This window comes from Carassius auratus, chromosome 7 (genome assembly GCF_003368295.1).
Source record: "Carassius auratus strain Wakin chromosome 7, ASM336829v1, whole genome shotgun sequence".
NCBI classification, from domain to species: Eukaryota; Metazoa; Chordata; class Actinopteri; order Cypriniformes; family Cyprinidae; genus Carassius; species Carassius auratus.
Genome location: NC_039249.1, coordinates 14,249,132 through 14,272,134, shown reverse-complemented (window position 1 = coordinate 14,272,134; position 23,003 = coordinate 14,249,132). Strand labels below are relative to the sequence as shown.

The following is a 23,003-nucleotide window of genomic DNA, read 5'->3' as shown; positions in this document are numbered from 1 at the left end:
AAAAAAAGACACATGCGCCCCCAGGAGGACAAAAAAATTAAGCATTTCTGACATCTGACCTTATCGTTTGATTGGCAATGAGCAAATAAAAACCGGGGGGCCTAATAAAAGTCTAATAAACATTTATTTTTAAAAAAGCTTCAAGGCCAACATCTCAATATGTAGCAATTCTGAAACACAATACAATTAGAATACATAATACATTAGAAGCACTGTACTTGCAAACGATTTCATTGCAAACAACCTTTCTTTGTGCAGGTGTCAAGAGTAGTGACGGGACGTCCAGCACTGGAACACGCTAATAGTGATACATTCAGAGTGAAGAACACATGCACTCATGCAAACTGGTAATAAGGTCAAACATAAAACAACAGAGTGATTCATAGTGATTCTAAATTCCTAACCATAACCCCCTGTGCAAAAAAAAAAAAAGCAATACCAACAAAATCCTTAAAATATGTGCTCGTAACGGTTTTAAAAATTTGCTACAGAAATACTGTGCCTTTAACACTTCTCTTCAGCAAGAAACAGAGTGGTCCATGCACATTTTATAACATCATAAAAATGGTATAACTAAAAAGATGAACTCAAAAAAACTGCACAATAAATAAATATCAGGACAGAAATGTGATACAGCAGAATACAGGACTGTTGTAGCATCCACAAACCTTTCAAGAGAGCTCTGTGATTAATAAAAGAAAAACAAATGTGACCTAGTTTGTGTCCTCTCTAATCAAGATCTCCTTGGTACTCAGGATATTCAGTTGAACACCACCCAGGTGCACATGGGTCAGCTTTCCAGACACAAATTAAACCCTGTGCAAGACTAAGGAGTTTTCCATGGTCAATCATTACTGACAGTGCCATTTATTCCAGGGTTTAGCTTCATTAATGGGCACCAGTGTGTTTGAGTTTCCCTATTGCACTGATCTCAATTACTGGCTTCCAAGATCCAAACCTTGAGCCGAGCCATTCTAAAAGATATGGCCAAAATATAAAAGGTTTGTCTTAAAAAAAAAAAAGAAAAAAAAAAAAAGAAGAAAAAAAAAATGTATTACCTTAAAACCTTTCAAACCCTTAGATACTGTACATATCCTTGACCAATAAATTGTGCTCCAATCTATGTAATCTAAGGCTCTATGCAAAATAATATATGTGCACCTGGTCAAAATATATAACATTTTAATTCACTGGATCATATATGCATCTATTCTCCATCAGTAAACATGGGCTGGTATTTAATACTATGCCATTAAAGTTTGTACCAATCAAATCATGATATATGTCTAATGGATATCATGCACACACTTCATTAATTTGTATAGTAATGCAGATGTTTGTATTTCAGCTGGAAGTACATGATTCTTCCACTAAAGCGTCCAGATTGGCAGGCAAATTTAGTTGCAGGCATCCCATGAAATGTCTTTATCACAGTTCCTCCTTTCATTACAGCAGCTCTCCTTATGCCCTCATTGCTGCCTTTCTACAGTTTCACCCAGATGAGAACTACCAGCTTCAGACCTTCCCGTTAGTACTGTCGAGGCCAAGGGCCTGCACCACATCCACACTCAGCCCACTCTTCAGAGTCCTCCGCACTGCAACACAAACAGCACACCATTAAAACCACAACACTGTTATACTGATATATAAAACATGCAATTCAGTGTCAAACAATCTAAATAATACAAACTGTTTGCACATGTATAAACACTGTCTTTTGAACTAAAATGATCTGGAACAGTAAAGGAAAAGCTTTCCTGTTGTTCAAACAGTTGAGCAAGGCACTAGCAATGCCTTGGTCATGGCTGTAATTCACAATTGATAAATGTGTACCTTGAATGTAACGCAAGTCACGCTAAATAAAAACATCTGCCAAAAGCATAAATGTAAATGCAAAAAAACTTAAAAGTTGTAGACTAGCTAATATTTGGCAAAGTTTTGGAGTCAAAAATTACCAACTTGAGCAGTTGCAAAGTCTTCGCCTCATGTTAAATTCCTGATAACATGAATTCATATTCCTACTCATTTGGAAACAATGGTAAATGTGACTGTGCCTTAAGACATTTGATAGACTGCTTCAGCATTTTACAAATAAACCTAAAAGGTTCTCAGCTGCATGGAATATTTTTCAGGTTTGGAGGTTTGTGTGCTTTCACTTTCCATTTTTAAAAGTACAGTTGTAAGAATGCCCTACAAAAGACTCTTTGTGGCATTCGATTTCTGAGATGTCTGGCAGTTCAATCCAGCACAAGTAAAGAGGTGGCACGATACGGATCTGACAGGGAGATTTAGGGGCTTTTGAAAGCTAAGTAATGGTTGAAGCCAGATTACATTGTGTTTTGAACACAGATAGTGTTGAATGCAAACAGTGACTAAATCCTTAATCTCATCCCCCAGGTTTAGGTCTAAAACAACCTTCAAGAACTGGTTATGAAGTTCAGTGGTCAAAAAAAAACAAAAAAACCCAGTTGACAGTCAAAATGTACTCACATGACTTTCTGTTAAGCCGGGAGCGTTTCCGTGATTTTGGACTAGATGTCCTCTCTGTGGGATTCTGGGTGACAGATTTAACCAGACGATCCATGATCTCATCTGTGGCATCGTCCTGTGAGCTGGGGCTGTCCTCTTTGGCTACAGACATGCTTGTGCTAACTCTGCCAAGACCTGTGTGGAAATTACATGAGATCAAGCATTAGTGCACTTAGTTACTTTAGAAACCAGTCCAAGATCTTTCAAAGGAAGTGTTAAAATGAATGAGGTTGCTATTACATCTTGGCAAGCTAATGAAAATCTGTCAGATATTCAGGCAAACACAAAGTTGGGTGCAAAGTCTGAATCAATGTTTTATTCATCCAGGATTTTCAATGTCTGTCTTGTCAGTTACCCCTCAAAAATAATTTCAAAGGACATGATTTATTTACTATTTAGCTCACAATAATTCTGTTAGTTGAGCAAACCCACTCCATGCAGCTTATGCAGTAACTCTACCTTCATCATCATCATTATGTGCTGACTGGCTCTCTACTGGTGAAGTAGGAACGCTGTCAGAGTCATAAGGCCTCTCTGCGAGATCAAATGGCCCAACCTTAATGCTCTCATTATATCATTAATTATACAGTTTTATGATATATTAAAAGCTGCACAATTGCTTTATTTTGCACACATCCATGCTCCGAATGCTCTACCTTCATCACTCATCTGAAGAGTGGGTGAAACTGGAGAAGTGTCCTCACCACTGGTAAGAATCTCTATAAAAGATCCCCAAATGGACAAACAAAATAATAAACAAAACTTAAAATAATCCTCATCCAAACAGTCCTAACAGATGTTGTAGCAGAATAAAAAAAATAAATAAACAAAAGCTACATCTGGGCTGGGTAACTACACTTTTTGTGATTGAAACCATAGTTCTCAGTTTGGCTTGGAGATCTACCTTCCTGCAGAGGTTCCTTCTGTGACTGTAATTTAAAAAATCTGAATCATCTAATGAATGTTTCTAAATCAGGTGTTCTAGAGGAGGGGTGTAACTAAATTCCACAGGAAGGCTGGGTCCAAGCAGGAGGACTAAACCGCTAACTCTTATATAACCTGGATTTGCTGTGTGTTGTGGTATCTTACTTCGTACAGCACGGCTCCTGCGCAGCTTGCTGTTGTCGTTGTTGTCAATGAGCAGGTTTTTCATGTTCTCATGCTCCTCTTGGGCTGGCTCTGATTCTACTGTTGAAGAAACCGGGGACAGGTTGTCCTCCAGAGAGAGCTGTGGAACTGCTCCAGAAAACTTCTCGGTCTATGAGAGAAAGAAAGATTCAGAAAGTATAATCAGTTACTGGTAAAGTTTTTTTTCTCAGCCTACTAACTGATGATTGAGGGTGATACAGTGGGGTTCTGGAGAGGACCATGAACTGGTTCATTCCCTCAAATGAATGATCTGAGCTCAATACCAGTTAAGCACTATTGACAACATTTGTGGCATAATGTCGATCAGTGCTGTCTTCAGGGGGAGGCCCTGTGCTGAGGGGGCCGGCTTAATACTTTATACCTTATACTGCGGAGTGTTCAGAGGTAGACTTTGTCTAGAAATGGGTCTTTATCTAGCAATGGCCTTGATGCCACTGAAACGATGAAGATGTCAAATTGTCTCGTTTAAAGAGCTTTTTTTTTCTATTTAATACTGCCCTTCAGAAGCCACAAAAACAAGGACACTTCATCCTAATCCTAGTATTAAAAAAAAAAAAAAGACTCCTGGAGGATTTTTCTGAAGATCAGTTGAACTGCACTGGACTATCCAAAACATAAAAGCTGTGGCTCATCCAGAAAAATAATAATAATTCACAGCATTAAGAATTTAAGCATGTATGTAAAATTTTGAAAGGGAAATTTAGAATAAATATTCAGCTATTATTATTACTATTTGTTGAAAAATTCAGATTCTACAAGGTATGTGTAAACTCAAGACTATAACAGTAAACTGTTACATGAGCAATAATAATTAAAATAGTTTAACCCCCTAACTGTCACTAACATTTTTGAATATTGACATTGTAGTGCACGATCCAAACTTAAATTTTTATTATTCATGACTGAAAACATTTTGTAACATGATATTGATGTACCATTTACATGGTAATGCAATGTCTGATTTTAAAATGGGTTTTAAAAGGATGAATTTTGAGATTTTAAGTTTTCAGTTGATATATAATTTCTGATTATTTCTAAAATGTGATAGAGAAAAAGGCAACAAAGAAGTCTTTCTTTTTAAACAAAGGTCAAAACTCCAGTTATAATTTAGATTTTTGAGGGTGCACTCTTGTCATAAATTAATCGATTACTTTTTCTACATAATTCTTAAGAAAAAATATTGGTAAAATATATATTTGGGAGTCTTAGACCTTTCCAACGATACATAGTTTGTCAAGATTAGATTAGATTGTAATATAGTGAAGTAAATGTAGGCGTCCCACAAAGCGGACGGGTGACAGTTAACAGGTTAAAAAATGATATCAAAAAGTTTTAAACATTACATGTTACGGAATTAGGTTAGTAGACTAAAATCAGAGGACATCCTGGTGTTTTAAGTTGGTGATTTTCCTAAAGAGCGTTCATTCTGCACCTCAGTGATCAGCTTGCCCCTTGTCTTGGTACGCTCCCGGTGGACGGCACGCTTGCGTTTCTGCGTGAGGACTCGCTCTCGTGAGGTGCGGTACTCCAGGGTAAACTCACTGATGATCTTACAGAACTGAGTTACTTTAGTGTCCCGCACCGAGTATGAGGGCTGACCCAAGTACAGCAAGAAGGAATGAAACCTGCATGAAGGAAGGAAGAGTTATATATTGTATGCTCAGATTTAAAAAATTAGGCACACTAACTGCTCATTAACTTATGGGAAGAATTGAAATGAAGTTGATATCTTTTAATTTAACATGAAGTATAAAATGTATTGCAGTGTGTTTTTTTATTACCTATTAATAATGCGTCTATGCACTACTTTCAGGATGATGATCCTTTCAGTACAGTCTTTCAGAAATTCTGTCATTTTGCTTTTCAAGTTAGGTTTAGTTTCATGTTTGGCCACTACTTTAATGTTGTCCCAAGATGCTTTGCATTTTCTCTCCAACTGAATCAGGTTTTCAGACAACTGCTCAAAATCCACCTGTTGGAACAGAAAGGAGGTAGTGATAAATTATGAATGTGAACAGTGTTATTTGCACGGTTACCTTCAAATTGAGAAACAGAACAAAAAAGAAACCAATGTACACAGCGGTTTGTTAATTAATTACAATGGCGACCTTTACAAGATGTGCTATAGAAAAAAAAAACGACTTCTTGAAAAGTCTAGAAGAGAGCAATGAAATGAAAATCCCAGGGCAAATGAATAAATAATGTTGAACACGGTTACATTTAAAAGTGTCTGAGTCACCTACCTTAGCAGAGCGTGTGATAGCAGGGATCTCAGAGTAAAGGTCTGTCGAATCTGGGTAGTTTTCCACCACAAAATTGCAGGTATGATGAAGCAGAGACTGTCTGTGTACAGTGTCCTTCACCTCAGTAACCTTCTCCAGATAACTGAGCTCAAAGCCCTTAGCCTGCCAGAGAGACAATAAGTGCCAATTAAAGTCATTATGTGATGTTTAATGAAATACTACATTAGCTTTGTTGGCAACAGGTGGGGAAAAAATATTAACATGGCTACTCATTAAATCGAGTGGCACAAATTAAAGGACATCATGAGCTGAACCGTTATTAACTGCTAACTGTCAAGTTTTTAACATGGCATTGCAACAGATAGCAAGTTATAAAATTGGAACTGTTTTAAAGACCTCATTAAAATTAATGATGTTTCTGAATATTTTTAAGTAAAGCTTAAGAGAGCCTGAATTGATGAGAAAAGTTTCACTTTTGAGGTCAATTACTCCTTGTAACAAATGTGTAGAATCTTTTCAGAAGGACTTTATTACACTTTTTATAATGGATGGATGCACTTTTTTGGCATTCAAAATCTCATCCACTATTCTCTGCCATCATAAAGCTTGGATGAGCCGGGACATTTTTTAATATAACTCTGTGTTCGTCTGAAAGAGAAAAGTCATATAAACCTCGGATTGCTTGAGGGTGAGAAAATCAGTGGGCAATTTTCATTTATTGGTGAACTATCCCTTTAAAATCAGATTAGTTTGATCTGTCCGCCCTGGTTCAAACCGAAAGTGTTCTACACATCGTAGTACAGAGTGAATACGGTCTTCACTACTTGTGTGTATACGAGTTTAAGAGGTTGTGACATAATTTAGCACAGAAAATACATGCCATGCAGAGTCTTGATCATATCTTATCTTCCACAAGGCAAAAGCAAAAGATTAAAACATCAGAACAGAGCTGCTCTGACTAATCACGTGTCCAACAAGCTTCAGACTGCAGAACTTGCCCTAAATCCAGGTGCTTTAAAGGTAGCTCTGCTCCTAGGACTCACTGTGGAGGAGATGGAGCACTTACATGGGCACAATTGAGGAAGTTGCCAATGGCCAGTAGTGTTGCTAGGATACGCTTGAAGGTTTTGTTCTTGGAGAGTTGTTCCATTCCCAGTTTCAGGTCAAAAAGAGGCTCCGCAATCTCCTGCAACATTTTAGTGTAAGGGACAGAAGAATGACAGAGAAAGAGAGAGAGACTGAGAACAAATGTTTGGAAATGAAAGCCTCACTGAACACAAAGTCACTACAACTCAAGGTCAGCAGAAATGCATTATAGAAATTACTAAATTACTACTATCAGTACTAGAGTTCAATGATCAGAAAGAATGCAATACTGAAACACACTGAGGCTGTGAATAAGTTTATGTTCCAATATCAAAATAGATGAATAGAATTACACTGTAAAACATTTAAAAGATTTATTCTAATAGGTGTAGGGCTGGGCGGATATATCTAACGATACGATCATGCACATTTAGCCAGTAAATCTGGTTCAGTGATTACAGCTAAATCGCCATCACCAGCTTTCAAATGGAGGGGCACTAAATAGACAGAACTGTAGATCACTGACAAGCTACGCAATATCGCGTTCATTATTGCAGATTAATCGCCTTTGATAATGAACACGATGTTGCGTAGCTTGTCAGTGATCTACAGTTCTGTCTATTTAGTGCCTCTCCATTTGAAAGCTGGTGATGGCGATTTAGCTGTAATCACTGAACCAGATTTACTGGCTAAATGTGCATGATCGTATCGTTAGATATATCCGCCCAGCCCTAAATAGGTGTAAACAATGCTTCGATCAATTGATATAATCCTTTATAACTATATAATTGTAAGGGTGGCAAGCAATGCAGCATTAGGCGAATTCATGAGCATTTTTACAGTTGATTCAAGTGCAGCAGACTTCACATATATACATATTTATGTGTGTGTGTGTGTGTGAGAGTGTGTGTACGTATATACACACACACACATATATATATAGAGAGAGAGAGAGAGAGAGAGCTTCCAGTCCGACTCTCTAACCATTACGCCATGACTTCCCTAACGGTTCCCTAATGGTCACTTTTAAGGTGACCATTTAAAAGTGATCCAAGTAATTCATTCCTGTGATGACCAAGCTCTCTCTCTCTCTCTCTCTCTCTGTGTGTGTGTGTATATAAGTATGTATATATGTGAAGTCTTCTGCATTTGAAGCAACTGTAAAAATGCTCATGAATTCGCAATCGAAAGGTTGTGAGTTCGAATCTCGGGCCGGCAGGAATTGTGGGTGGGGGGTGTGCATGTACAGTTCTCTCTCCACCTTCAATACCACGACTGAGGTGCCCTTTGAGCAAGGCACCGAACTGCTCCCCGGGCGCCGCAGCATAAATGGCTGCCCACTGCTCTGGGTGTGTGTTCACAGTGTGTGTGTGTGTGTGTGTTCACTGCTCTGTGTGAGTGCACTTTGGATGGGTTAAATGCAGAGCACAAATTCTGAGTATGGGTCACCATACTTGGCTGAATGTCACGTCACTATCACTCTTGCATGGTGTAATACAACAGACTAGAATTAACATATAGTTATACCGCTTTAGTCAATTAATCCTTTTATTATGATCATGCTGCTGGAGTAAACAGGTTTTCATTCTAAGTATAAGAAGAGGATTAATTGTCGTAGGGCACTGACCTTCTCCAGGGTCTCATAGTTCAGTTTAAAGGCCCAGAGCTGTAATCTGGCTGTGAGGCCACTGATGGATGAGAGAGCGAGCAGAAACTGCTCTGCTGTGCCCAGTGGTACATCAGGGTTGGCCAGCTGCGCCTCCTGAATCTTCTGTTTCTCTTCATCCGTGGGAATCATGGTCAGGATTTTCTACAGGAGGATAGAAGCAGAAGATATTTTATTTCAGATTTGTAATGTACAAAATAATCATTTTAATCTTTCTTAGTTTTATAATAATTAATAATAAAAATAAAAAAAACATTTATGCTCAATACAGAAATGAGGGTAAATTAAACAAATGTAACAAGCTTCTACTGCCCCCTGGTGGTGGAAGCCAGTGCTACATTACCTCAATGCCCTCTTTACTGATGGCAAACTCATCAAAGGTGAGGATGGCACTTTTAATGACATGTATAGCAGGCAAAACAGTCATGCCGATGTTGATGGCATTGCTCCTCTTTGGATCAAGCACTAAAATGGCTGCTTTCTTGATCTCAGCACCTTTCTGTAGGAGAATTATAGAACCATTTTTAGCATGCACTGGCCAAAGAAAAGTTGTTGCTTTACCATTTATTCATCCATATATTCAATAGCAGCATTCCCCCAGTGAGGTGACCCATCATCTTATGATAGAAAACAGCTTTAGTAAATTTATACATTTTAATTTGTGTGTAACAACAAACAAGTTTACCAGTTTGAGTTGTCTGGCATCCAGATGCTATTTGTTACTTGTACAAATGTGCAAGAATGAAGTTGTAAAAATAATTAATTTTCTTACTATTATTATTATTATTATTATTAATAAATTTAAATAAGTACAGATCAGGGAGAAAAAAAAAAGTCTGCCCATCGCACCTTTGCTACTGGAAGATCCTTTCCCTTGGACTCAAACAGGTGCTCCAGCTTAGCTGTATCGACTGCAACCTTATCAAGTGAAGCCCAAACTGTGCCCCACCCAAACTTGCACTTCCTGGGGCTGTCGGGCTGATTAAGCTCCTTCCAGAACAGCTTGACCGTTTTCCGTTTATTTAGAAAAGCATTTCCTTGAGACGGGGACGGAGGGAGGAGTCCTGGAGGTGGAGGTGGAGGAGGCACACCTAAACCCCCAGGAAGAGGTGGAGGAGGAGGGGGTGAAGCCAGACCAGGAGTTCCAGGAGGAGGAGGAGGAGGAGGAGGGGGTGGAGCCAGACCAGGAGTTCCAGGAGGAGGAGGAGGTGGTGGTGGTGGAGCAGAGCACAGTCCTGGCCCTGGAGGAGGGGGCGGTGGTATTCCATCAGGTGAATAAATGTCAAAAGTGTCTATATCCAGCACATCAATATCCTCCTCCTCCATCAGATCTGAGAAGTCAAGATCTTTAATCCGCAGAGGTCTGGAGCTGGGCTGCAGCTTCTCCCAGGCATCCCGACTACCCCTGGGTAATGGGGTCATATTTGTCTTCTCTAAACTCTGTGAATGGGTCTCCGCTTCAATACTGTACTGTGGACGCAGCTTCTTGCCCCGTACCTCTGCTAGCCTGGCACGAGCAGCCTGAGCAGTACTTTCAGGGATCTCCAGGTCCTCCCGTCTGGATGTGTCCTCTGTGGGCTGAGAAGTGTTAGACTGAAACCTGGACAGCCGTCCAGCCATACGGGTGATCCCATGGCCCTCAAGTGTACTTTCTAGACCAGGAATTGTTAGGCCTTCAGGGGTGTTTTTTTTGGAGTAGAGCATATCCAACATGAACTTCCTGTCATTAGAGAGGGTGCTGTGCTGTTCTGCTGCACTTCCCCGACGCTGCAAACCACCCTCTAGAGGAACAACAAAAAATAAATAAAATCATTCAGTGCTGTAAGAAAAATAGTAGGAATGCACAATACATTTTGTACCATACAGTATAGAGTGGAGTTCTTTGTATAATTATTTATCAGTTGATATTGAATATTTTTATTTATTTAGTATTTTAGATAAACAGAAAAATTACATCTGCAGTCCATGGATAAGAAAAAAAAAAAAAAAAAAAAGCATATTATGGTTGTTCTATAATATATGTATATATACATATGTACACACACACACGCGCACGCGCGCATATATATATATATATATATATATATATATATATATATATAATAAATGCTACACTGAAAAAACGTATAGATTATACAAAAAAAAAAATTGTGTAGGTTCATTAACTTAGTAATAAAAAATAAAAACAAGAAAAAAAAACCCTTAAGACCATAGTTACAATGCCTAAATTGATTTGTAGCTATTTACAATGACTCATTTAAAATTTTTGTGTTTCATATTCGATCTACTTAAAATTCTATAAAAATAAAAAAATACTTCAGAATTTTAATATCGGCCAGGTTTTAGTTATGAGTCATAAAAACAAATCTGCTTATTGATACAGGTCAGAATTTGTATAGGTGTGAATTGCTCTAAAGTACAGTATACAACCTAAGTGTTACCATTTGCACTGTAAATCATCAATAATCTTTTTCAGTATAATAGCAGGCTAAAAGAGCCATCCTACCTTCAAAATGCCCAGTGCAAGCACAGATCATGTTGTTCCCACATGCTACCATCCTTTAGTTAAATCATTAACCCAGAGCAGACTAACAGCAGTAACTCCTGAGCTCTAAAGGCATTGAAGTGCTAACTGCTTAAAAACTCTACATGCCAAAACGGAAACTGAAAAGAGGAGATCCCCATCTCCAAATCTAAACCGTTTACATATCTGCCCTCTACTTAAGCTAATTTATGTTCCCTGGACGAAAGGCCTGTTAGTGGCGGTGTCACTTGGAGCAAGGCCACTAGAGGAAGAGATGGAATCACGCACATATTTCCACTTTGAAGATTTTAGCTTGAAATAAAGCTTTTGACTTCTCAAAGAAGCCCTAACACAGAAGTGCTTGACTACTGCTCAATGTCAGAGTAGTCTGAGATTTTTTAATGGGCAGAAACCAGGTTATGAAACCTACTGGTAAGCAGTTGCTAAGTAAAAGAAGCAAGTAGCTTCTTAAAATTAATCTTAAACAAAATGTCTCAAAAAGCCAATAAATACAACTGAACAACAGAAATACAACTGAACTCTTCAGAGTGAAGGCTGGGTGAGCTCTGATTGAATTGGGTATGTGGAAGACACAGTGACATGAGAATGACAGAGACCGAGGGTTGTGGTGGGAATGGAATTTCTTGCCTGCTTCATTGTGGGCTGTTGTTGTGTCCTCTGGCTGCTCCAGGGTGTGCCCGGTCAAGTTTACCTCTTGAGATTCCTGACCACTAATAGATCCTGCAAGACACACACATACACATTGGAAAACAATGGAGAGAGAGAGAGAGAGAGAGAAAAAAAAAAAAGGATTCTAGCAGTTTTTGTAAACCATACAAATTCCATATAACTGTTTGGAATATGTAACCGATCATGAAGCACACTACTAATGTCTAAAAGATGGTCTGGTTCTGCACATCTACTCCGTTTTGATTTGAGAAAATGTGTTTGTTATCAATGATCACACAGTTGCCATAGGAAGTTCAAATAAATTAGCTTTAATATTATTCATATACTATTATGGCATTCATTATTTTGAATTTGATTTTTTTTTTTTTTCCTGTTTTTATTCTAGTCATGTGCTTGTCATTTTAATGCATTTTAATTAGGAAAATTAACATCTAATTAGCTTTTATTTCTAACCAAAATTTTGGTTCGAATATTTTAGTATTCAACTTTAAATATTTCAGTCAGTGGATATTACTAATTTAAAAGATTTTTTTTCATGTAATATTTAGATTTTGTTACCTTTATTCCTCTTAAAAAATAAAAAACTTTAAGCAAAGTTTTTGTTAAAAATAACAAACAGATATTTGACCCCCCAAATTAAAATTCTGCCTGTCTTCAAGAAAATTTGTATTTTTTTTTCCACCCTCATTGTTTTATACCTGTATAACTTGCTTTCTTCTGTGGAAAACCAAAGATATTTTAAAAGAATAAAATAGGTGTCAGGGTGCCCACTGACTTCCGTTGCATGGACAATAACAGTATTTTTATTTTTTGGTGTACTATCAATTTAAATCTCCCGCAAGACGTTTCCCTTCATATAGTAATTAGAGCATTTAATTTACTCTTGATGAGCTATAGCTCTTTAGATACAGCAGTGATATGGACTAGCCAACCAGCATTTCTGCTTCCATAATAATCAGTCACATCACACTTAACTAGGAACTTTCAGCCCTGTAACACCCATGACTCCAGAAGAAGAACACACAAAGTTCATCCCACCCTTACAACATTAATCAAGTTAGGCAACTTCCTATCTATGCTTGACAAACCAGATGACAAGCTCATAATTATCAGTGACAGTGTACACATACTAACAGACAAATAAAATGACCACAAATACGCTCACACACTCATATGCATTCAGGATTAAAGCTTCACTGATGAGGGGAAAGCAAAGAGCTTAAAATGTCAGATCATAACTGGAGTCTTGAAAGATAGAAAGACAAGCAGAGGAAGAGAACAACTAAACAAAAAGAGACAAGGAGAAGTGTAAAGATGGAATGCAGAAGACTTAAAATGAAGAAGTCCATGCATATTGTAAAAGGACAACAGTGTGACACTGTGAGGAACAGAAGGTCAGGGTATCAGCACCTGTGGTGGTTGAGCTGGAGACTGGCTGCTCGTCTTCAGTAGATAACTCTATGGCTGGAGTCACCACACTCTCGCTCGGAGAAGAAGGTCTCTCATGGGCGCCGTATGACTTCTGCTTCTTCTCCCACTGGGATGCAGCCAGACTACGCAAGAAATTGTCTCTATACAGCAGAGAAGAGAAGAATCACTCACTTACTGGGCTGTAAATGGAGGGTTGGGTGACATAAGTGTTCTGATTCGGAGGATAAGTTATATATAGTAGACCTGCTCTGAAATGAGTGGTTGCAGAATAGTGTGAAACCATAAACTAGTTCAAATCACAATGGCATGTGTGACCCTGGACCACAAAACCAGTCTTAAGTGTACATTTTTCTAAACTGAGATTTATACATCATCCGAAAGCTGAATAAACAATATTTTACATTGATGTATTGATTGTTAGGATAGGACAATATTTGGTTGAGATAGAACTATTTGAAAATCTGGATTCTGAGGGTGCAAAAAAAAAAAAAAAATTATGGGAAGATGATCTTTACTTAATATTGTAATGACTTTTTGGCATAAAAGAAAAATATATAATTCTAACCCATAGTGTATTTTTTGGTATTGCTATAAATATACCCCAGTGACTTAAAGGGAAACCCCAAAATGAATATTTGATATTTATCTGCTTATCCCCAGGGCATCCTAAATTTAGGTGACCGTTTCTTAAAATTATGACTTTTAACTTCAGTCGTTGTAGTCTCTCAGTCGTGCAACGCATGGCAAATGATAACAGAATCTAAGAAAGCAAAAAAAAAAAACATGCGCAGACAAATCCATAATTAACCCTGCAGCTCATGATGATACAATGATGTGTAAAGACAAAGCGATCGGTCTGTGCAAGAAACTGAATGGTGTATATATATATATAACCTCTGATTCACACAATGTCCAAACTGTTAGAACTCTGGTGAGCACTTCACAGCAGTAAGCGCAAGGCATTCTTCTTTTTCTTCTTGCTTTATGGCGGATCGCAGACTTATAAGTGCATTACCGCCACCTATCTCTCAAGTGGGCCATTGACATTCCTAATTGAGACTGTAGATAGTGTGTCAAAGGTCTACTTGAGAGATAGGTGGAGCTAATGCACTTAGAAGTCAACTATCGACCATAAGGCAAGAAGAATCCCTGACGCCCTGCGTGATTGGGAGAGTTCTAACAGTTCAGACACTGCGTGAATCAGAGGTAAAAATACAATATAAATACTGTTCAGTTTCTTGCACAAACCGATCGTTTTGTGTCTTCACACATCAATGCATCATCATAAGCTGCAGGGTTTAATATGGATTTGTCTGTGCATGTTTTTTTTACTCTCATAGATTGCTACCATTTGCCATGCATTTTACAACAGAGACAGCGAAACAGAAATTATTATTGCAACATAATTTGTCAATTAAAACAAAGTCACCTACATCTTGGATAATCTGGGGGTAAGCAGATAAACATTACATTTTCATTTTTGGGTGAACTATCCCTTTAAGACTTGTTTTGTGGTCCAGGGTCTCACATTTAGTAAAAACGTTAGCTTTTGGGACCAAAAACTTAATTTTCCCGGAAATTTTTATTTAGTACACTAAACACACAAAAACAATTATACAATTATTTTAAAGGTTATTACACAATTGTTTGATACAGTGCAGTTATATTGCAAAGAGAAAATGGATTAAAAAAAATTTTTTACTCATACAAAATGGCAAAGGTATGCAATATGGAATAATAAATGAATGCATTTTAAAAACAATCCCTTGTGTTCCATCACAGAAATCCAGCCCTGTGTCTGACAAAGCCCACCACCAACACCACCACCATATAAATGTTATAGAAATTATTTCCCACAATTTCCAATTTTATTGATTTTTAATCTTGGATACATGTATAAATCAATGCAGAAAACAAATTTTCTGTATTACTTGTTTCAATAACCACCATGCTGATCAGGTTTGATTAACTCCACGGTGATCCACCAGAAGAAGTGGGGTAAACTCAGTGTTACACTGAAGCATGTGCGCAGGGAATAAACTGCTTCAAGAATGACATATTGATGATGAAATCTTTTATACAAGTTTTTATTTTTATTTTAAAAGGCTAGTAGATAAGAACATAATTTTTAAACCCAATGCCACTGCATTAATACATGCAATTCTACCCATGTATCAGTAATAAGGATCATACTACATGAAATTAAAAATAAATAGCCAAACTAAAGGTTAACATTCACACACAGCCTCAGTTTCGGAGGATGGCAGCTGAGTTATGCCCCAAACACCTGGTTGCGTGCTGATGTATGCAGAAAGCGAGCCTGTAACCAAAGAGAGTTGCTCTATACTTACGCATAATTCCTCAGAACCGGCAAGTCTCTATTCACACTCTCTGGACTGAAGAAAAACACTTAAATTTACACAGTTCTGTTAACTACACTTCACAAGGCTCATTCAATGTATAGAAAATGCCAATAGCAAAACCTGCTCACATTAAACCACATCTGATATAACTTTGGATTTTAAGCTTTGGAAAAAAGTAAAAAAATAATTCCAGCCCAAAAAAAGGCAGGAGATAAATGTATCTTTGAGTAGAAACTTGAGATAAAAGAAGAACTTAAAGAATAAAGAATGACAATTGGGGGGAAATGGCCACAGAGGAAATAATTATTGTCCATTCATGACAAAAAGTAATTCTCTCATTTCTAAACTTTGCATTAATGTTATGTCTGAATTATCAGAAATAAAAAATAACCAAGTAGCATAACAAACTATATAAAAAAAAGTGGTTTAAGTCTTTTTCTCCATAAAATGGATTGATTCAATGTATTCTAAAATTTCCAGCCAGTAGTTGTTTCCTCCAACTCTCCCTCTATGACTTTGTCTCACCAAAATGAGTAAGCATCAGAATAATTTAAAGTGCTAGCACCTCTAAAAGCCACATTCTTTGGCCACACTGCAGCTACTCACCAAACACTGTCTGCCTGCTGCGGTCTGTAAAAGGAGAGAGAGAAGCAAAGCGCAGGAATGTTGGGCGCCACAGCAGAGGAAGAGATTAGGAGATGCGCCAAATATTATGAGAGAAGAGAGCAGAGGAGTGAAAGATGCAGGGGAGACAGAGAGAGAGAGAGAATACACACAGAGAGAATACAAGATAGGTAAATCAGGTAATTGGCAAAAACAGAAAGAAAAAAAAAGACCAGAAAACAGGAAAGAACATACTGAAGCAAATCTGTTAAATCTGCAAAGAATACTTGATGAGAAAGTAGAAAGATAAAAAGAAACACGCCTGATCCTAGGCATTAGAAGGAATGTAAAATAAATAATCCTCAGTGTAGCAATTCCAGATAGTTTAAAAGTTTTAAGTTGAGAACAATTAAATAAACACATTAACATTTAATAAATACAGTGTTTTTGAAAGCTAAAAAATTTAAAACTTACCTATTTTCCTATAACTTCACAGTTAACAGTAAATTCCCATATAAATCAAACACTGATCACACTGTTCAAAACAGCTCACACCATTCAACTTATCCTTGTTTTGCTCCTCAAGACCTTCCCAAAATGTTCCCATGTCCTGCCTTCTCTTATACCTACACCTCCTTTCACATCTCTTTCCTCTCACTCCTCCCATCACAGGATCAGTTGCTTGCTTACTTGAAGACTTGCTTTCCCTCCGTCTGGCTGGGCTGCTCCGCTCCCGTCTGGGAAGGGATCTCCTGAGGAGAGTCTGTTTCTGTGGAAGACGCCCTGTGGAGAGACAGTTAGTTAGTGCAAGCTAAAGGCTATAGCACACTATGGTCAGTTTGATGTGAATCAGGTCAACATGTACACAAATACACAAAAAGAACGTGAATGTCAGTAAATCTGTCTCACAATCCACTCCAAAATACACAATATTTGAAGGCGCATTGCTTTGTTTCATCAAATTTTCATATTCTGTTTTTCTACAATGCTGATACAGATCCTTTGAGAAAAACATTTTAAAATAAGGTTAACATATGTTAATGTTTTCGATAAAATGAACGAACAATGAATTACTTCACAGCATTTATTAATCTTGGTTCATTTCAAAATAAACTACTGATAAAAGGTTTGGGGGTCAGCAAAGCCCCTTTCACACTGCAATTCCGGCAAATCCTGTGTAAATTGTTCCGGCAATTGTTCCTGGGTTGCTAGATTTTGCACTTTCACACTGCCAGTGATTACCCGGGATATGTGCGTGCTTTCACATACAACCCGTAAAGATCCCGTAACATCACACCGTGACGTGTAATATACGAGTCGAAAACAATAGGCACGTTATACTTTCACTGAGGCTGGCGAACAATCTAGGCGTCAGTCCGGAACTAACTGATCTCTACTTCATTAGTTTGCACATTTTTTTTCGCAAACGTTGATCTTCCTTCAAAACAGCCAGTAAAAGAGCTGCGCGATAACGTGCGTCATCACTATGACACGGCATTAGATCTGGCTTTTGTTCACACAACGCTCATCCTGGAACTGAACCCGTGCAGTGTGAAAGGGGCTCAAGTCTCTTACCAATAAGGATGCATTTATTTGATCAGAAATAAAGTGAAGTGAAGTGAGTGAGTGAAGTGTCATTCAGCCAAGTATGGTGACCCATACTCAGAATTTGTGCTCTGCATTTAACCCATCCGAAATGCACACACACAGAGCAGTGAACACACACCTACACACACACTGTGAGCACACACCCGGAGCAGTGGGCAGCCATTTATGCTGCAGCGCCCGGGGAGCAGTTGGGGGTTCGATGCCTTGCTCAAGGGCACCTCAGTCGTGGTATTGAAGGTGGAGAGAGAACTGTACATGCACTCCCCCCACCCACAATTCCGTCCGGTCCGAGACTAGAACCCACAACCCTTCGATTGGGAGTCCAACCCTCTAACCATTAGGCCACGACTTCCCAAATACAGTTAAATACAGTAACATACAGTAACATTGTGCATTTTAACAATATGACGGTTTTCTATTTAAAATGAAAATTATTCCATTGATGGTAAAACTTAATTTTCACCATTAATCCAGTCCTCAGCATCACATGATCCTTCAGAAATGGTGTCCGATACACATTTATTATTATTACGGTTGATACATTTTCCGTATTCTCTGATGAATAGAAAGTTCAAAAGAACAGATTTAATTTAAATTTGTAACAATTTTGGTAACAATAAAATGTTACTTTCACTTTTGATGAATGCAAACTAAAGGAAAACAACTAAATTCTACATATAGTATAGTAGTATAAGTAGTAGTATAGTCATGAATGCTTCAAATTCATATTATCAAATCATATTTCATAAATGTCTATCAGCACTGGCCAGCAGTAACAGCTGTTTGCTAATCTGATATACTGTATGTGACGTTTCTTCAGATGGATCACTTTAAACCTTCCTGCTGCTTTATTAGAGTCAGCACTTTTATTTATCATTTCACAGATGAGCTGAGCATCCTGGATGCAGTTCTGCTCGAGAGAGCAGCATTCAGGACATCTTTAGTGAGATACAATAATCCTCTGCCACCACTGCCAAAAACTTGTCCATTCATGTGATGCACCTTGTCAAATGTCAGATATTAAAAAAGAAACTGGGGAAAATGGGGACTATGACATGTGCATGAGAGTTCTATGTTGTAATTCTTGTTAGTTCAGAAAAGGTTGAAATTAGATTAATTTATTGTTGAACTTATTCTGGCTTGCTGATCTACAACCTCAATCCAAAATCCAGATTACTTTGAATATAATATGAGCTCTAAACTGGCATCAGATCAGTAGCCAGGACAAGGTCAACAAACACCAAACAATTAGTCCAAGGCTCGAAAGCAGAACATGATGGAAATGTGATACAGACCTGCTGGAGATGCTTGAGGTTTCCTGTGTTATAGACCGCTCCTTTTTTAACCTCCTTCTAGAAATTCCCATGTGTGCTATGTACTGACTTGTAAAAGAGCGCCCCCTAGTGAATGACCAGGGAATTGTGGGAGAGAAGAAACAGAAGTAGAGAGAAAGAGGAGAAACAGAGGTGGTGGTTACATGGACAAACAGAGGGTTAAATACGTTGACGAAACCAAAACATCAGCAAGAATCAGAGACACAGTCCCAACCACCCAGAGCCACTGAGAAAATATGCAGCACTGAATTAGAAGAGGAGCAAAACAGCATATGAACAGAAACGGTTATAATTAAGGATTCACAAAAGTGAATGGTTACCAGTGTAAACCCAATATTACAAATACTTAAAAAAATAAATTAAAAAAATCATTTACGCGACATGGATGTTTTAGAAATAATGCTAACCTTATGTGTTCTATATATAAATTATGCAATTTAATTATGTACTACTATACATAAACATAAAACTAGGTATATGCAGTTGTGATTATAGCTTGTGATTATCTCTTATAAAAATAAAGTATAAACTGCTGTATTATTGGATTTAATTCCTGTGCTTGTGACTGGTCCAGTTCTGGACCTTTTTGGACCAAACACATCCCGTCCAACCCTTGAAAACATTCCTGTAGCTCCACACAGAGAGGAAAGCTTCCCAAATAAAACATTCACTTTTCACATATATGTGCAAGGACTGTTGACTCAAGACATTTCCCTTTGGCCAAAGGCAATAGCACTTGGGAATCTGGGAGACGCATGCTACCAAAACGTCTTACATACCCCATGTACAAAAACCAGAAACACCTGACAATCTGACAATGTAAAATTAAATTCACAAGCTTATATGCGTACATGTAACTAGAACGTAACGCTGGCTACTCATGTGTGACGCAGATCTGAGTTAATACAATAAAATGGCAGCTTAAATTTTCTATCCACAATTCTGGTTTTATAAATGGTTTGTGAAAAATGAGAATGGTAGATTGTTTTGTTGTGCATCTTGAGTGCCACATGGTTATTTATTTCCCAGAGCATAGGAAATAAAATAAACATTAACTAATGAATCAAAGTAATAGGCCACCTGCCTAAGGGCTTCACATACCCAGACTGGAAAATTAACACTCATCACTTTTACCACTAATGTTGCATGTATCAATCACTGACTATCTTGGTCATGTGTAAAGACTCTGATAATGACTGTGAAATGTTTAGCAGATTCCAGTTAGGCTGGACACGGTAGCTAAAGTAGGAAGGTGCTAATCATTTAGTATTTCAAACATGACCCACAATGCTGTGTGTCTACCTAAGGAAGACCGCATAAGAGTGCAGGATTGTGTTTGTCATACCCTCATCCACAAAGGAAAAAATACATGGAGTCAAAGAACAAACACAAATCTAGAAGGAATGATTGGTCAGGTAAAAAAAAAAAAAAAAAAACCCTAACCAGCCAACTAACTAACTAACAAAATAAATTAGGTAGAATTAATTTATTAACTAATTCATATTTATTTAAAATAAATAATAAAATCCATACTGGCGTGGGTGTCATTTTAAATAAATATATCAATTAATAAATAGAAATGCTGCTTTGTCAACTAAGCACTACTTGTGCAGTAGTGATGGGAAGTTCGATTCTTTTCCGCGAACCGGTTCGATTCAATAAACCGGTTGAAAAAAACGGTTCATCGGTTCTTTCACGCTCGACGTAATGACGTCATTGGCGATGACGTAATGGCGTCACGTCTATCAAACATTCAAATATATAAAGTCAGTAATCATAACTTTAGTCAGTTAAAACCTCATAATCATGAAAAGTTTACATTTGAGTTTTGCAACAACACCTAAATACAGTAACAGCAATAATGTGCATATGAGGATTTAAGTCTTGAAGATATAAAGTAAATAAATTAGGTGTCATCAGCGCAGAAACCATGATCCACTTACTAAACATAATCCATTGCGATGTATTTGTTATTAAATGAGCTTAGCCTATGTTTCGCCAGATTGCCCTTCATCCAAGCCCTCGAAATACCCGCGCTCATAACATTACTAGTACAGAATCAGAATCAATCACCAAAAGAATCCCTTCGGTTCAGACATGCTGAGAGTCAGTTGGCTTCACGCTGAATCGCGCATGCGCAGTATCATCAGTTCATCGGTTCTCATCATCCGACAAAAACGATTCTTGGTTGAGTGTACTGATGATCCGAAAACCGATGCAACCGGTTCTTGACTCGAGAAGGAGAATCGCTCTAACCGGCACGTGCTGCAGTTCAGTGTCATGTGTTCATGTTCTGTTTACTACAAACTCAATTTGTGAATGTCATCATTAACTATAAATACAGTACAGATATCTCATAAATCATCCCTTATTCCTATTAAACATAAGAGTCTTTAGAGTCTTAATTATTGTCCAACTTCCCTGAAAACCCATTTGGCCTATACATTATATACAATATACAGATTGGAAACATCAATCTAAAAAAAATAATAATAAAAAAATCAAAATAAAATAGTTATTTTATCACACTTTCAGATGTTTAACAAAATACTTACAAAATTACACGCATGCGCAATATCAGTTCATCGGTTCTCAAATCGGACGCGTCCGACAGAAACGATTCTCGGTTGAGTGTACTGGTGATCCGAAAACCGAAGCAACCGGTTCTTGACTCGAGAACTGCTCCAGCAGTGGGCGTGTTCGTTCATTATCTGGCTCGGCTCGGCGTTCATCTTCAGTTCAGTCTTCACAGCATTTCATTCAGTGTACTGTTTGAGTAAATGGATTACCCCGGGATATTGGTTTATTCTGACTCAGAGGGAGTGTCAGTCACGTTAAAAAAGTTAACAGCTTAAGTAATTTGTGGATTTATGCTTATTGGAGACGTGAACCGTTTCAAACGATTCAGTTCGATTTGGTGAACTGGTTCAACCGGTTCACTAAGAAGAACCGGTTAAATTGAACGATTTGTTCACGAATCGGCCATCACTATTGTGCAGCAGAGCCAGATAACGAACGTACCTGCCCACTGCTGGAGCATTTCTTGTTCTGGAGTCAAGAACCGGTTGCATCGGTTTCCGGATCACCAGTACACTGAACTGAGAACCGTTTCTGTCGGACGTGTCTGATTTGTGAACCGAGGAGCTGATGATACTGCACATTCGTGATTCAGCGTGAAGCAGACCGACACAGAACTGGTTCTTTTGGTGATTAATTCTGAACTGATTCTGTGCTAATGTTATGATCTCTGTCCACTGGAACGCTAATCACTTTTAATTTAAAACGGGTTATTTAAAACAATTACTTATCAAACAGAAGGAATTAGAAATAAAGGCCTGCCTCTAATAAACTTCTGCAGTTCAGGTAAAAAAAAAAAAGCCCCAGCTTTTATTTCAGGAATTACGGTATTTTGCATTACACTAAAAAAGAAAAGCTGTTGCCTTAATAATCCATATAATCCAAACATGAACTGAATCCATGAGATGAACCAATGAATGAATGAATGCTATTGTTGGTTGAGAACTTGATCTCAGAATGGATTCATATCTGTGAAGGCTACAAATCATCCTTTATGAAACCCTTCTTTCCTACAGTGTCACGACTGAAAGGTCTGCTTACTTTACACTGTCACACAGTGGAGAAACATCACATTGCTGTATGAAAGTCATGCAATGTATCCTTGCTGTTAAATTATTGACAAGCTTAGTAATAAACATTCCAAGTATATGATCTGATTATGAATGTGCAGGAATGCATAAACACACAATGCACGGTTCA

The 23,003-nt window shown here is 37.9% G+C and overlaps 1 protein-coding gene across 8 annotated transcripts in view; it reads right to left on the bottom strand.

The window, feature by feature from the left end:
• Positions 1–105: 105 nt before the first annotated feature.
• LOC113106021 (FH1/FH2 domain-containing protein 1-like) overlaps positions 106–23,003 on the bottom strand; it is a 51,444-nt gene continuing 28,546 nt past the window's right edge. Inside the window, exons 12-29 of one of the 8 annotated variants that reach the window (XM_026267531.1) lie at positions 19,188–19,292; positions 16,975–17,067; positions 16,288–16,311; positions 15,670–15,714; positions 13,298–13,458; positions 11,846–11,938; positions 9,523–10,454; positions 9,017–9,172; positions 8,635–8,817; positions 6,988–7,107; positions 5,922–6,083; positions 5,460–5,650; positions 5,111–5,303; positions 3,619–3,787; positions 3,186–3,248; positions 2,989–3,063; positions 2,491–2,664; positions 106–1,595 (exon numbers count right to left, since the gene is read on the bottom strand). In XM_026267531.1, coding sequence (XP_026123316.1) covers positions 1,516–1,595; positions 2,491–2,664; positions 2,989–3,063; positions 3,186–3,248; positions 3,619–3,787; positions 5,111–5,303; positions 5,460–5,650; positions 5,922–6,083; positions 6,988–7,107; positions 8,635–8,817; positions 9,017–9,172; positions 9,523–10,454; positions 11,846–11,938; positions 13,298–13,458; positions 15,670–15,714; positions 16,288–16,311; positions 16,975–17,067; positions 19,188–19,292 — 3,019 coding nt within the window. In that variant the 3' untranslated portion in view covers positions 106–1,515. The remainder of the gene's footprint in view (positions 1,596–2,490; positions 2,665–2,988; positions 3,064–3,185; positions 3,249–3,618; positions 3,788–5,110; positions 5,304–5,459; positions 5,651–5,921; positions 6,084–6,987; positions 7,108–8,634; positions 8,818–9,016; positions 9,173–9,522; positions 10,455–11,845; positions 11,939–13,297; positions 13,459–15,669; positions 15,715–16,287; positions 16,312–16,974; positions 17,068–19,187; positions 19,293–23,003) is intronic. The other 7 variants (XM_026267534.1, XM_026267532.1, XM_026267535.1 and 4 more) reach the window with 7 other exon arrangements.